At 38.8% G+C, this 13,416-nt stretch overlaps 1 protein-coding gene across 1 annotated transcript; it reads left to right on the top strand.

The window, feature by feature from the left end:
* The first annotated feature begins 8,883 nt into the window (after positions 1–8,883).
* Positions 8,884–10,404, top strand: cldn5b (claudin 5b). The gene has a single exon (XM_084104670.1). It carries the CDS (start codon positions 9,055–9,057, stop codon positions 9,706–9,708), a length of 654 nt encoding a protein of 217 aa, XP_083960796.1. The 5' UTR covers positions 8,884–9,054; the 3' UTR covers positions 9,709–10,404.
* The last annotated feature ends 3,012 nt before the right edge of the window (positions 10,405–13,416 follow it).

The following is a 13,416-nucleotide window of genomic DNA, read 5'->3' on the forward strand; positions in this document are numbered from 1 at the left end:
AGGTTTGCGTTTGGCAAGATTTTTTTTTTTTATGTTTTTGAAAGAAGCCTCATGCTCACCAGAGTGGCATTTATTTGATCAAAAATACAGTAATGTTGAAATATTATTACAATTATTTTACATGGAAAAGCTACATTTTCACATTATCCTTCAGAAATCATTCTAATATTCTGATTTGCTGCAACAGAAACATTATAATTATTATTATCAATGTTGAAAACATTGTGCTGCTTAATATTTTTGTGAAAACCGTGATACGTTTTTAAGCACGTTTTTAAGGAAGTTAAGAGAACAGCATTTATTTTGAAATAGAAATCTTTTTTTATATAAATGCCAAGTTCCATCATGAAACTCTAGGTGGCGCAGGCTGATGCGCCCTTAATGCCAGCTTATGATACTTACGCCATTAACTACTTGGCACAAGCTGATTGGTTGAAGTCGCATCTGTAGCCAATGAAACATTTAAATGGCTGGTTACCATTCAAAATAGCAGTTTGCAGCGCGCTTTGAGCGTTCCTCTGAAACCCTACACCTTCCCCAGCTCCACCTGAATAGATCAATCTATTCTGCCAAGACCAAATACATTAATATTGTAATATCCATTACCATGCTAAAAATCTTCCGATCACTTTTGATCAATGAATAAATGAATATACTGTATGAATTTCTTTCCAACAAAAATCTTTTGAACGGTATGCATTATGAAGCAGTGTGACATTCATTTGTTATAATACAGATAAGCATTGTGGATTTCATCTGTTGTTGCAATGAAAAAGTCTTATCAGACCAGACATTTACATATAGCGTTATATGATCTAAAGTTAAAGAGTAGCCCAAAGCATACTGAAAAATGAGAGGCACATCTAAACGATCTGTGGTTTGTAATCAGCTCTTCAGCCTATTTTCTTTTGTGTTATTAGTCTGACGAAAGCTGATAGTCATAAACAATGGTGCAACAAAACAAAAACATCATAAACACAGAGAGGCAGCGCTGCTGACGATCGCTCATGCGTCCACACTAGCGCAGGGGCAAACTGGAGGAAAACAATGATGGGAAAATCCAGTAGGAATCATCCAGCTGCTCACCACGGTCACCTTCCTGTGCTTCAGTGCTGGTTACACAGCAGCCAAACAATTAATGCTGCAATTAACAGGCCTCAGTTCCACATCTGAACAATCCCAGCACAGCTTTGGCAATCACACAAGCATTGTTGCATTTCATTCTTCAATAGCCTCGCTACAATTCGTTTTTTTTTTTAATTGAAATCATGGCTCTGATGTCATCATGCTTTCCCGCTATTTCATCCAAGTATTTACAAACAGTTTCTCTTTCCCTGGAACAAAGGCCAGTGTTGCCAAGCTTTGTTGCATCAATCAAAATTGTTTACATATATCTACATCTTTAGGCTACATGTAGCCTACATAGGCTAGCCTATATATCTTTAGACATGGCTCGAGTCCCTCCTTCAGTCAGTGTAAAGGACCGTTCACACCAAGAACGTTAACTTTAAAAATAACTATAACAATAACTTTATTAGCAGCTGCACCAACGCAGATGACGTTGTATTTATTAAGCACGCATCTTTCTCATAGTTAGGCTATCGTTCACACCAAGGACGATAACTATAACGATATTCTAAAAATAATTCTAAATATAAAAGAGTAGCAGAGTCCACACCACAACTATAATGGCTCGTTCACACCAAGAGAGATAAAAAATAACTAGCCTACACACTAACGCACAGTATTGTTATGTTTATTCTAAGCACGCACTGCCGTTTTAAATGCTCGAGCTTTTTAAAGCAGGATGGATTCTGATTGGCTGTCAATGTTTTTAATCGTTCATCAGCTGGAAAAAAAATCGTTCTGAAAGTGATTCCAACTATATCGTTCCTACGTGCTGTTATCGCTATAGTTGTGGTGTGGACTCTATAGTTATTGTCCTTGCTTGGCGTGACTGGACCTTTAATGATAACGGCACAGAAAAACAATATCTTTCGAATCACTTTCAGAACGATTATTTTTTTCAGCTGATGAACGACAGCCAATCAGAATCCATTCTGCTTTAAAGCGCTCGAGCTCGTTCTTGGTGTGATCGGATCTTATGTTTATTTTGTCGCTCATTTTATTTTACTGTTTAAATGTGAGACAAATTTATTGTTATTGAAATAAATTTGTGAGACAAATTGACCTTTTTTCAAAATATCGTTAATGTTGCACCTTAACAAGTGAAAAGTCTGATGACTTAGAAAAGTAACCAACTAGCATTCTTATTTATTTGTGTAAACAGTGTACAGAAAAATTCTGTGATCCAGCATCTCGTATAGGACATTATGTAACCCGGTAGCAGTGAAGATTACATAAGCACCACACAAAACATATGGATGTGTGCCAGTTGCAGTGACACTGAAGCACCTTATTTGTTTCGTCTCAAAGTGCTCCAAGAAACAGAACATACCACAGGATGGGCATGGAAGCTTTCTGAACGCTTCCTCCAATGGACAGCAACAACTGAAGCTCATAATAACTTTGCTTGGGAAACTGGCATCTCAGGAACACATAGGGTTTGTGTTAAGCATCCATACAATAGCTCATTAAAGGTGGCTCGAGCGGCTTTACACCACCTCGGTAAAGATGCCCGGTCCATGCAGGAAACGTTTATTGTTCTGTACAAGCTGTTTCTTTGTTTCTCTTCTCACGACGAACAATTGAAGCAAGATGGGTGGGGGTTAAGGCAAACGTTTCTTTCTGTTCACGTAAAACCCAATTCAAACTGAAAATGAATATTTCTACACAAAGAAAAATAGTCAGAAATGTAAGTGCAGGAAACTGGAAAATAATAGAAATATATAAATAATTATAAAAATAATTATAAAAAAACTCAAATAAACTTTTCGGATCTAATTATTATTATTTTCTTTGTAATCTTAAATATATATATTAAGTGCAATATATTTACTATTAGTTTGTAAAACACTGCCAGAAAATATGTTTGATCAATTTTAAGTTTTATTTAATAGAAAATAGAATTAATACAATTTTGTTAATACATTTAATGTAAGTACAAACATCAAACGTAGGTCTTTATAATCAAGAAATGCTTTTGACATTTTATTTATTTTTCTAATTTGTAAGTATACTAAAGAAAGTTGATAGTCAGCAAATCTAATTTCCAGGAAATCGAACTCCCATTTCTACAGAAACCTCATTCTTAAAATATGTCGACTCATCTGATTGATAGGGAAAATGGCTCAGGAAATTTGAAGGAAACAGTGAGTCAGTTGAGTTGAATTTTCACCACTGTGAGGGGGCCAGAAAGAACCAGTTTGCCCAGGGGCATAAATGAGTAATTCCCAGCTAAATATTGGATAAAACGATAGTCATATTTGTGCAATGACTGCAAATACCATTTGGAAGTACCTAAGTCATCATAATTCCATCAGAAATGACAACATTAATGTACAAGATACAATCAGACCTGCTTCCTGGTGATAATGGACCTGGATATACACTTAATTACTGCACTTGAGGAACACATTGTTCATTTGTTAAAATAGCAGGTTTATAAACTAGCACATCATGAAAGATGGGTGGGGAATTTTAAGTACTTCATGACTCTTAAAGTTTGGCATTTGATTATTCCAATGTGCAGTTTTGAATATAAACAAAACTCCCATTGGCATAAATCACCTTGAAGCTTGCACATTTCACAAGCTCATTGTTTAACTGTTTGCTCATTACATTATCCATTAACAACTAGGCTATATAGCGTACAGTTTGGTTAATACTTTTAGTTAGCTACAAAAATGAAATAGCCTACGTTCACACAGTTTATACTTTCACACTGAGCATACATAATCAATATTAATAGAACAGGTTGAAAATCGCAGGTTGATTGTCCCAAACACTTATGGTTTTAGCCTAAATAATATTTTGATGGTTTGATAAGTATGTAAATCTAGGTTTTTATTTCCACCTGTTTAAGGTCTTATATAAAATTAAGCAATAATGAGCATTTTTGAATAAAGTCAAATATTCAGTTCAAGCGATGACAAAATCACTGACAACTGTTTAGAAAGCTTGTGAAAGATTAATAATATGAAAATGAATGGTTGGTTGGATTCAGTATCACACTAGAACAATAGTCGTGAGGGAAATAATAAGACAGGACAGGATTTCCGCACTATACAACTCCATCCTTCCCCAGCCCACGTGACAGCATGGCTCACCTCAGCCACTGTTCGTCATCCGCAGGCCCAGATTCTCAGCTGCTGTGGCCAGTGCCAAAGAACAAGGTCTTGATGCTTTGTTTCTGTGCTCACGTCCTGACTGATGTTACTGAGGAGGCCCATTAGATACGTGTTTAAACCCAAACACCTGGCGTAGCCTCTGCCCTGAGCTCAGACTAGAGGAAACATCTGGAGAAAACATGTACATCAGCATTTTTTGTGCACTTCTGGTGCTAGGTGTCTGTCTGGACTGCACTCACGATTCTTGCTGAAAGTGATAAAACACATCGCCTCCTTGGAATGCTGGGACATCCGTGGCTAGTGCACGAGCTGAGATCAGCCTTGATTAACGCAGCGTTGTTTGTGTTCTTTTTAATTATGCTTCCATTGTGGATGAGGGGCTGATTGTTCTCAGGAAATTACGCCAGTTATTAGCTGACCCTGTTTTAATGTGTGTTCTGATTAAACGTGTACATCCATGTTGCATTTTTAAGAGAACATAAACATCAACAGGAAGTTGAATTATCTATCTGTCTATCTATCTATCTATCTATCTATCTATCTATCTATCTATCTATCTATCTATCTATCTATCTATCTATATCTGTGTTTCCATAGAACGTTTTAAAAGTTGTTGTTTTTTAAACCCGTTAAATTAACAATAGTAATGTACAGTATGCATTCTGGTCTGATTGTACATTTCCAGTTCTCTGTTATCAAAAAAACCCACTTTTCCTTCCGAATGGTAATTTTCTTATCAGATTCCTCCCTATCTAAGTAGGTCACGAGGAATGGCTGTTCTTTCGCTTTGCACAGATGCCACATTAAGCAAGGATACTTCAATGGTTGCAATTTGGGTTCCTAGGGTGGATATTTTCCCATAGTATAAATAGTTATAAGTAGTAAACGTTAGCGTTTTGGTGTGGTCTATCTTGTGATCATCATGCTACATTTACTTTAAAGTAAGCCCATTAAGTAAAAAACATGAATCAACCAATGATCATCTGTCGCTGTCATCAGGCAATTACTGGCATCCTGTTAACATGTTGTTTTTTTTCAAACAAAGCGAAATGCAGTTCACAGGACAGTGTTGGCAACATAAACACTAAAACAACAAGGAGGTTTAAGACAAAAGCTGATAAAACAGAATAAACTATATATACTGCATTTGTTTTAATATTATTTTTTGTCAGTTTACATGAGACAATGAGAAAATGTACATTTATAAATATTCACATGTTGTTACTGTAATTTTGGCAGCAAATGGTTCTTGCACTTTGAAAAAGCAGCTGCTTTACCGGTATTAGGCTAAACTTTTTTTTCTTTTCTTTTTTGGACCCAGCAACCTGATTACAGTAAATGTTATCAATAGCTTTACATGGAATTGAGCCTCCTTTGCAGGCGTTCACTCCAGTAAAACTTCTGGACATAGGAAATTATCACTTCTGGGAAAGCAGCTGTGAGTGAGAAAGCATTGTCCATTAACTGAAATCTAAGTTATATTAAATGAAAAAAGAAAAAAAAAGTGTCTTTACACTTTCGTTTCTTCATTCTGAAGTCATTGGCTCTGATGATCAACACTGTTTGGCTCTTGAGTCTTTTGGTATCTAAGGTGGTACGGTAGCCGTCTTCCGTCATTTTTTCTGCAGCTGCTCACAATCACAAATATGAGACAGTTCACCCCTCTTCCTGTTTTTCCAGCGCCACTCCTCAGCATGCTTTAGGAGAGGAAGTAACAAATCTAATCATACATTATGACTGTACACATGACACACTGGGCTGCACGTACATAAAACCGTATCACGCAAGGTGAAAGACGTTAAAGGATTTCCATCACTCTAAAAAATGCTGGGTTCCTCAACGGTCAAATATGGACAATTTAAAATTTTCAACCCAACGGCTGAGTTTGTCCATATTTGACCCAACATTGCTAACCCAGCAATTTTTAGATTGATGTATAGTTTTTGTCATGTTTTTCAGATTGCTATAAAATGCAAGAAAAATTGCATGTTTTTTGCCATGTCGTATCAAACAATTTGATGTTTGTTTAAATGGAGATTTTTTTTTTTTTTTTTTTTTTGGTTTAAATCCAAAATGGCATACTTCTCTAATATATAGGCGAAAAACTTTATGTGAAAAAAGAAGTATGTTGGAATTGACAGCACTCATAGGCAAAAAGTACACGGATGACCTACTATTTCTAGTGGGATTCTGAAGTGTTCTGAAGGCAACGAGTGAGGATTTATGAATGACAGTGAAGCAACGCAACTGACTTGCAGGTTACATGATAATGACAACATGGTGAATGTAGCCTACATCCAGATACACACTTATATAAATCTTTTTTAGTGGTCGTGGAGTAATAACTTATTCAAAATAATGCGATTTTGGACGCAGCCAATATAATTCCTAATGACATTGTTGAAACATCAATTATTATTGGTTGACACATTTTTTAATTTTTTTATTATTTTCAATTAGAAAAACAAGTAGAGGATTTGTGTATTGCAAAGAGTCAGATTAAATTTTTTTTATTACTTAAAGGGTTAGTTTACTCAAAAATGTCGTTCCACACCCGTGAGACCTTTGTTCATCTTCGGAAAACAAATGAAGATATTTTTGATGAAATCTGAGAGCTTTCTGTCCCTCCATTGACAGTCTACGCAACTACCACATTCAAGGTCCAAAACGGAAGGGAAGACATCATAAGTAATCCAAGTGACTCCAGTGGTTTAACTTAAATTTTATGAAGCAAAACGAAAAAAATAAAAATTGTTAAAAAATAAATAAATAAAAAATAATATATATAGCATATATATATATATATATATATATATATATATATATATATATATATATATATATATATATGTGTGTGTGTGTGTGTGTGTGTGTGTGTGTGTGTGTGTGTGTTCCTGAATTATTTTTCCTTTGTGCAAACAAATCACTCGCGTCGCCTCGTAAAACTGAGATTAAACCACTGGAGTCACATGGATTACTTTAATGTCTTTACCTTTCTGGACCTTGAATATGGTTGCGTAGACTGCCAATGGAGGGACAGAAAGCTCTCAGACTTCATCAAAAATATCTTTATTTGTGTTCCGAATCCGAAGTTAAACAAAAGTCTTCAGGTTTGGAAACACTTTAACTTTGACTTTTACTTTACCTTAAAATAGCCTTGTGTGTTAAATCATGTTAAGAGTGTGTATTTGAAGTGAATGAGAAAGACGGCTAGATAAATAGTCAGGCAAATAGATGAAATTAGTCCTTTCTAATGTATTCTGAATTCCTACTGTAACTCGGCTGTTAATGCTATTTTGGCTGGTTGTGCTGCGTTTTTATGGCTTTTCTAAGCGGACGCCTATAAAGTTGTTTAAGACTTGACCGCATTACGGTTACTTCGCCAAATGATCGAGTTATCAAATGAACAGAACTTCAATGAACAACATCAAAACACCCCATATAAAATGAGAAAAGTTTCGCACAATTTACTAGGCTATGTGCTGAAGCGACCGAGATTTGGTGCAGGTGTGCTCGCTCTCCCTCTCACACACACACACACACCCACACAGTATAAGGTAATACCAGGCACTGTCCCCCCTTGTGTAAAGGGGCATTTTCTTCCTAAAGAATACCAGGAAGACAAGGAAAGCACACTTATATATCTGCTTCTGTCACTTTTTGAAAATGATATAGGAGTGCGTTTCCCGAAAGCATGCCAACTATGGTCTCAAGTTATGTCGTTTTCAGCAACGAGTCGGTGTTTCCCGAAACCATTTGGCGCTTTTCCACTGCATGGTACGGCTCGGTACGGTTCGACTCGGCGCGGAACGGTTCGGCTCGCTTCGCTTTTCCACTGCGTGGTACGACTCGACTCGGTACGGCACGGTTCGGTTCGCTTTAGCTCGGTTGCTTTTCCACTGCAGTTAGTACCGCTTCAAAGTGGGTGGGACTGATCGTTATATAGTTCCAAGGAACATTGGCAAGCAGCATCGCCAAGTTTTGTGGTTGGAACGTTTTGGGTTGAAACGACAGCTCTCGAAGTGTGGATAGAAGCAGTTTCTGCATGACATGTGGACTCAGTACATCCTTATCTTGAGCAAAATAAGCAAGCTGACATTCAGTACAGTCTGTATCTTTTATTTAGAATGCAAATGTAATTTACGTCTTAGTTTGTCAAGAGATTTAAAGCACTGGTTTGAAGCATGCGCATGTGCGTGCGTAATAACTGAGAAAAATGAGAAATAGTACTCAGATGCAATATCCGTAATTTATAGCAAAACATCTATCATTATTTCGATCTCAAACAGATTCATTAAAATAAGTTATTACTCCACCACGTGCGTGACATCATTAACCAGCGTGGTTGAACAACCACTTTGCAACAATATGGTTTCGGGAAACAGTCATGTCTAGCTAGTTGATTTCTTCAACGATGCATCGTACTATGGTAGTGAAGCAGCGAGTTACGTCCACAGACTGTATAAAAACAGGTTACGTCGTTGTACGGGAAACGCACCCCCAGAATTGTAATGAAGTTGAGCGTTATCCACCTTTGTCCAGCTCCTCTCACTTCTGATTGGCTGTTTGGAGACGCGCTGCGCTCTGATTGGCTGGAGCTGCTCCTCTTTGTTGTGAGTGCACTATAACAGCATCCTCCCTGCATACCAGAGCAGCAAAACTCCAACTGCATCTCATCCTGCAACACTGCCAAGCAATGTAGAGATACTTCTGCTCAAAACACCTGTTTTAGATTCACGGGGGAATCTAGACTTCACCAGACTTTCTAAACTAAGAGAAGGAGCATCAAAACAACTTTGCAAAGATGATTTCTGCATGTCTGGAGATTATTGGACTTGGCTTGAGCGTCATCGGGACTCTTTTGGTGATGGTGGCTTGCGGGTTGCCCATGTGGAAAGTGTCTGCCTACATCGAGGGCAACATTTTGGTGGCGCAAAACATCTGGGACGGGCTTTGGATGTCCTGCGTGGTTCAAAGTACAGGTCAGATGCAGTGTAAAATGCACGACTCTGTCCTGGCGCTGACCACTGACCTCCAGACTGCTCGGGCTCTGACGATCATCTCAGCTGTCTTGGGTGTCCTGGCTCTGATGATAACCATCGCCGGCGCTCAGTGCACAAATTGCATCAGTAAAGAGTCCATCAAAGCCAAAGTAGTCAACGTCGGAGGGGTGATATACATCATCGCGGGCTTGTTTGTGTTGGTGCCTCTGTGCTGGATGGCCAATAACATCATCTCAGAATTCTACGACCCTCAAGTTCCTTATTCAAAGAAGAGAGAAATCGGAGCTGCGCTCTACATCGGATGGGCAGCATCTGCCATGCTTCTGGTCGGAGGAGCAATTCTGTGTTTCTCCCGTCCACAAGATGAAAAATCCTCGTATCCCCTCAAATATGTACCTCCACCTACAAAAAGCGCATCTCTCAATGGGGACTATGATAAACGAAACTACGTGTGATCACCTCAACCATTAACCATGGACTAGTGGCTCTGCGCAAATAGACTTTCAAGGCTGTAAATCTGTTTAGTATTTGGTTTGTTCACCAATAACCATTCTTTTAAATGAGAAATTATTTTTTTAAGGACAAAAATTGCATATTCATTAAAGCTGCATGTCATGATACAAAGAAATGTTGATTAAAATAGTTTTAGATGAAATAAAGCATGTCACACTGCAGGACACTGTCAACATCCATTTACATGCAACAGGTCTTGTACCAAACTAGATGCAAACATTCAGATAATGGAATAACAGAAAGTATTAACATGTTTGAGTATGTTTTTCTGTCATTTGTTATGTTAACAGTATGTAATAATGAATTAGATATACACGGGTATTTTTGTCTTTGTTAATGATATTAGGGTCAACGGACATCGATGTGGTTTGGGGGGGGGGGGGGTGTAGTGTTGAAGGGAGGGTCTATATTTCTTGTGTTTGTTCTGCTTTACGATACTGCACTAATTAGACACGGTCTGTGCTTCAATAAGACACTGAATAATGCCTATTGTTCTGCTTATAGACTCCAGGCTGCAGTTTTTACACAAGACTGTTTTGATAATCTAAACCTCCTGAGTGAATATGCTCAGATTCACTGAAAAAAGGTTTCATACAATTTTGTACAAAGTAATAAATAAAAAAGTTTTTTGTTAATAATGTGCCCTGTTGCATTATTTTACTGGTACATGAATGATGCATGTTTCATCCTTGAAGTGTCTGAAGTGTACACTTTAACAAAAGAACTGTAGAAATAGCAATGTCATTTTGTTTAGGGATTTTTTGTTTCTGATAAAAAAACAAAACAAATAAATACATTCCCGGCTTGTGTTTAAATACAGTTAAATTTAATAAGTATACTAAAAGGTACAGGGCCCCTAAAGGGACATGGTGATGGAAAAAATATGAGATGGGAGGAAAAAATATATTTCAATGCTTTTGCCAAAATGTTTGTGTTCCCCAGAGAAACTTTGTATTCGCTCCCAAAATTTTGGTGTTCCTCTGAGAAACTTTGCATTCACTCCCTAAATGTTTGTGTTCGCTCCTTAAATGTTTGCGTTCGCTCCAAGAAACTTTGCGTTTGCTCCCTAAATGTTTGCGTTCACTCCTTAAATGTTTGCGTTCGCTCCAAGAAACTTTGCGTTTGCTCCCTAAATGTTTGCGTTCGCTCCAAGAAACTTTGCGTTTGCTCCCTAAATGTTTGTGTTCGCTCCAAGAAACTTTGTGTTCGCTCCTTAAATGTTTGCGTTCGCTCCAAGAAACTTTGTGTTCGCTCCTTAAATGTTTGCATTCCCTCCAAGAAACTTTGTGTTCGCTCCTTAAATGTTTGCGTTCGCTCCAAGAAACTTTGCGTTTGCTCCCTAAATGTTTGTGTTCGCTCCAAGAAACTTTGTGTTCGCTCCCTAAATGTTTGCGTTCGCTCCAAGAAACTTTGTGTTCGCTCCTTAAATGTTTGCATTCCCTCCAAGAAACTTTGTGTTTGCTCCCTAAATGTTTGTGTTCGCTCCAAGAAACTTTGCGTTTGCTCCCTAAATGTTTGCGTTCGCTCCAAGAAACTTTGTGTTCGCTCCTTAAATGTTTGCGTTCGCTCCAAGAAACTTTGTGTTTGCTCCCTAAATGTTTGCATTCGCTCCAAGAAACTTTGCGTTCGCTCCCTAAATGTTTACGTTCCTCTGAGAAACTTTGTGTTCGCTCCCTAAATGTTTGCGTTCGCTCCAAGAAACTTTGTGTTCACTCCTTAAATGTTTGCATTCCCTCCAAGAAACTTTGCGTTCGCTCCCTAAATGTTTGCGTTCGCTCCAAGAAACTTTGCGTTCACTCCAAGAAACTTTGCGTTCACTCCCTAAATGTTTGCGTTCGCTCAGAGAAACTTTGCGTTCACTCCCTAAATGTTTGCGTTCGCTCCAAGAAACTTTGTGTTCGCTCCCTAAATGTTTGCGTTCGCTCCAAGAAACTTTGCGTTCACTCCAAGAAACTTTGCGTTCACTCCCTAAATGTTTGCGTTCGCTCAGAGAAACTTTGCGTTCACTCCCTAAATGTTTGCGTTCGCTCCAAGAAACTTTGCGTTCACTCCAAGAAACTTTGCGTTCACTCCCTAAATGTTTGCGTTCGCTCAGAGAAACTTTGTGTTCGCTCCCTAAATGTTTGCGTTCGCTCCAAGAAACTTTGCGTTTGCTCCCTAAATGTTTGCGTTCGCTCCAAGAAACTTTGCGTTTGCTCCCTAAATGTTTGCGTTCGCTCCAAGAAACTTTGTGTTTGCTCCCTAAATGTTTGCGTTCGCTCCAAGAAACTTTGTGTTCGCTCCTTAAATGTTTGCGTTCGCTCCAAGAAACTTTGTGTTCGCTCCTTAAATGTTTGCGTTCGCTCCAAGAAACTTTGCGTTTGCTCCCTAAATGTTTGCGTTCACTCCTTAAATGTTTGCGTTCGCTCCAAGAAACTTTGCGTTTGCTCCCTAAATGTTTGCGTTCACTCCTTAAATGTTTGCGTTCGCTCCAAGAAACTTTGCGTTTGCTCCCTAAATGTTTGCGTTCACTCCTTAAATGTTTGCGTTCGCTCCAAGAAACTTTGCGTTTGCTCCCTAAATGTTTGCGTTCGCTCCAAGAAACTTTGCGTTTGCTCCCTAAATGTTTGTGTTCGCTCCAAGAAACTTTGTGTTCGCTCCTTAAATGTTTGCATTCCCTCCAAGAAACTTTGTGTTCGCTCCTTAAATGTTTGCGTTCGCTCCAAGAAACTTTGCGTTTGCTCCCTAAATGTTTGTGTTCGCTCCAAGAAACTTTGTGTTCGCTCCCTAAATGTTTGCGTTCGCTCCAAGAAACTTTGTGTTCGCTCCTTAAATAAATGGTAAAAAAATGGTAAATGGACTGCATTTATATAGCGCTTTCACAGACCTATGGCCACCAAAGCGCTTTACATTGCCTCACATTCACCCATTCACTCACTCATTCATTCATACACCGACGGCGGTGTCAGCCATGCAAGGCGCCATCCAGCTCGTCGGGAGCAGCTGGGGTTAGGTGTCTTGCTCATGGACACCTCGACACTTGGTCAAGTGGAACCGGGGATTGAACCACCAACCTTTCGGTTTGTAGACAACCTACATGAACCACTGAGCCACTGCCGCCCAATGTTTGCATTCCCTCCAAGAAACTTTGTGTTTGCTCCCTAAATGTTTGTGTTCGCTCCAAGAAACTTTGCGTTTGCTCCCTAAATGTTTGCGTTCGCTCCAAGAAACTTTGTGTTCGCTCCTTAAATGTTTGCGTTCGCTCCAAGAAACTTTGTGTTTGCTCCCTAAATGTTTGCATTCGCTCCAAGAAACTTTGCGTTCGCTCCCTAAATGTTTACGTTCCTCTGAGAAACTTTGTGTTCGCTCCCTAAATGTTTGCGTTCGCTCCAAGAAACTTTGTGTTCACTCCTTAAATGTTTGCATTCCCTCCAAGAAACTTTGCGTTCGCTCCCTAAATGTTTGCGTTCGCTCCAAGAAACTTTGCGTTCACTCCAAGAAACTTTGCGTTCACTCCCTAAATGTTTGCGTTCGCTCAGAGAAACTTTGCGTTCACTCCCTAAATGTTTGCGTTCGCTCCAAGAAACTTTGTGTTCGCTCCCTAAATGTTTGCGTTCGCTCCAAGAAACTTTGCGTTCACTCCAAGAAACTTTGCGTTCACTCCCTAAATG

The sequence above is a fragment of the Abramis brama genome (genome assembly GCF_963993115.1).
Source record: "Abramis brama genome assembly, chromosome: 25".
Lineage (NCBI taxonomy): Eukaryota > Metazoa > Chordata > Actinopteri > Cypriniformes > Leuciscidae > Abramis > Abramis brama.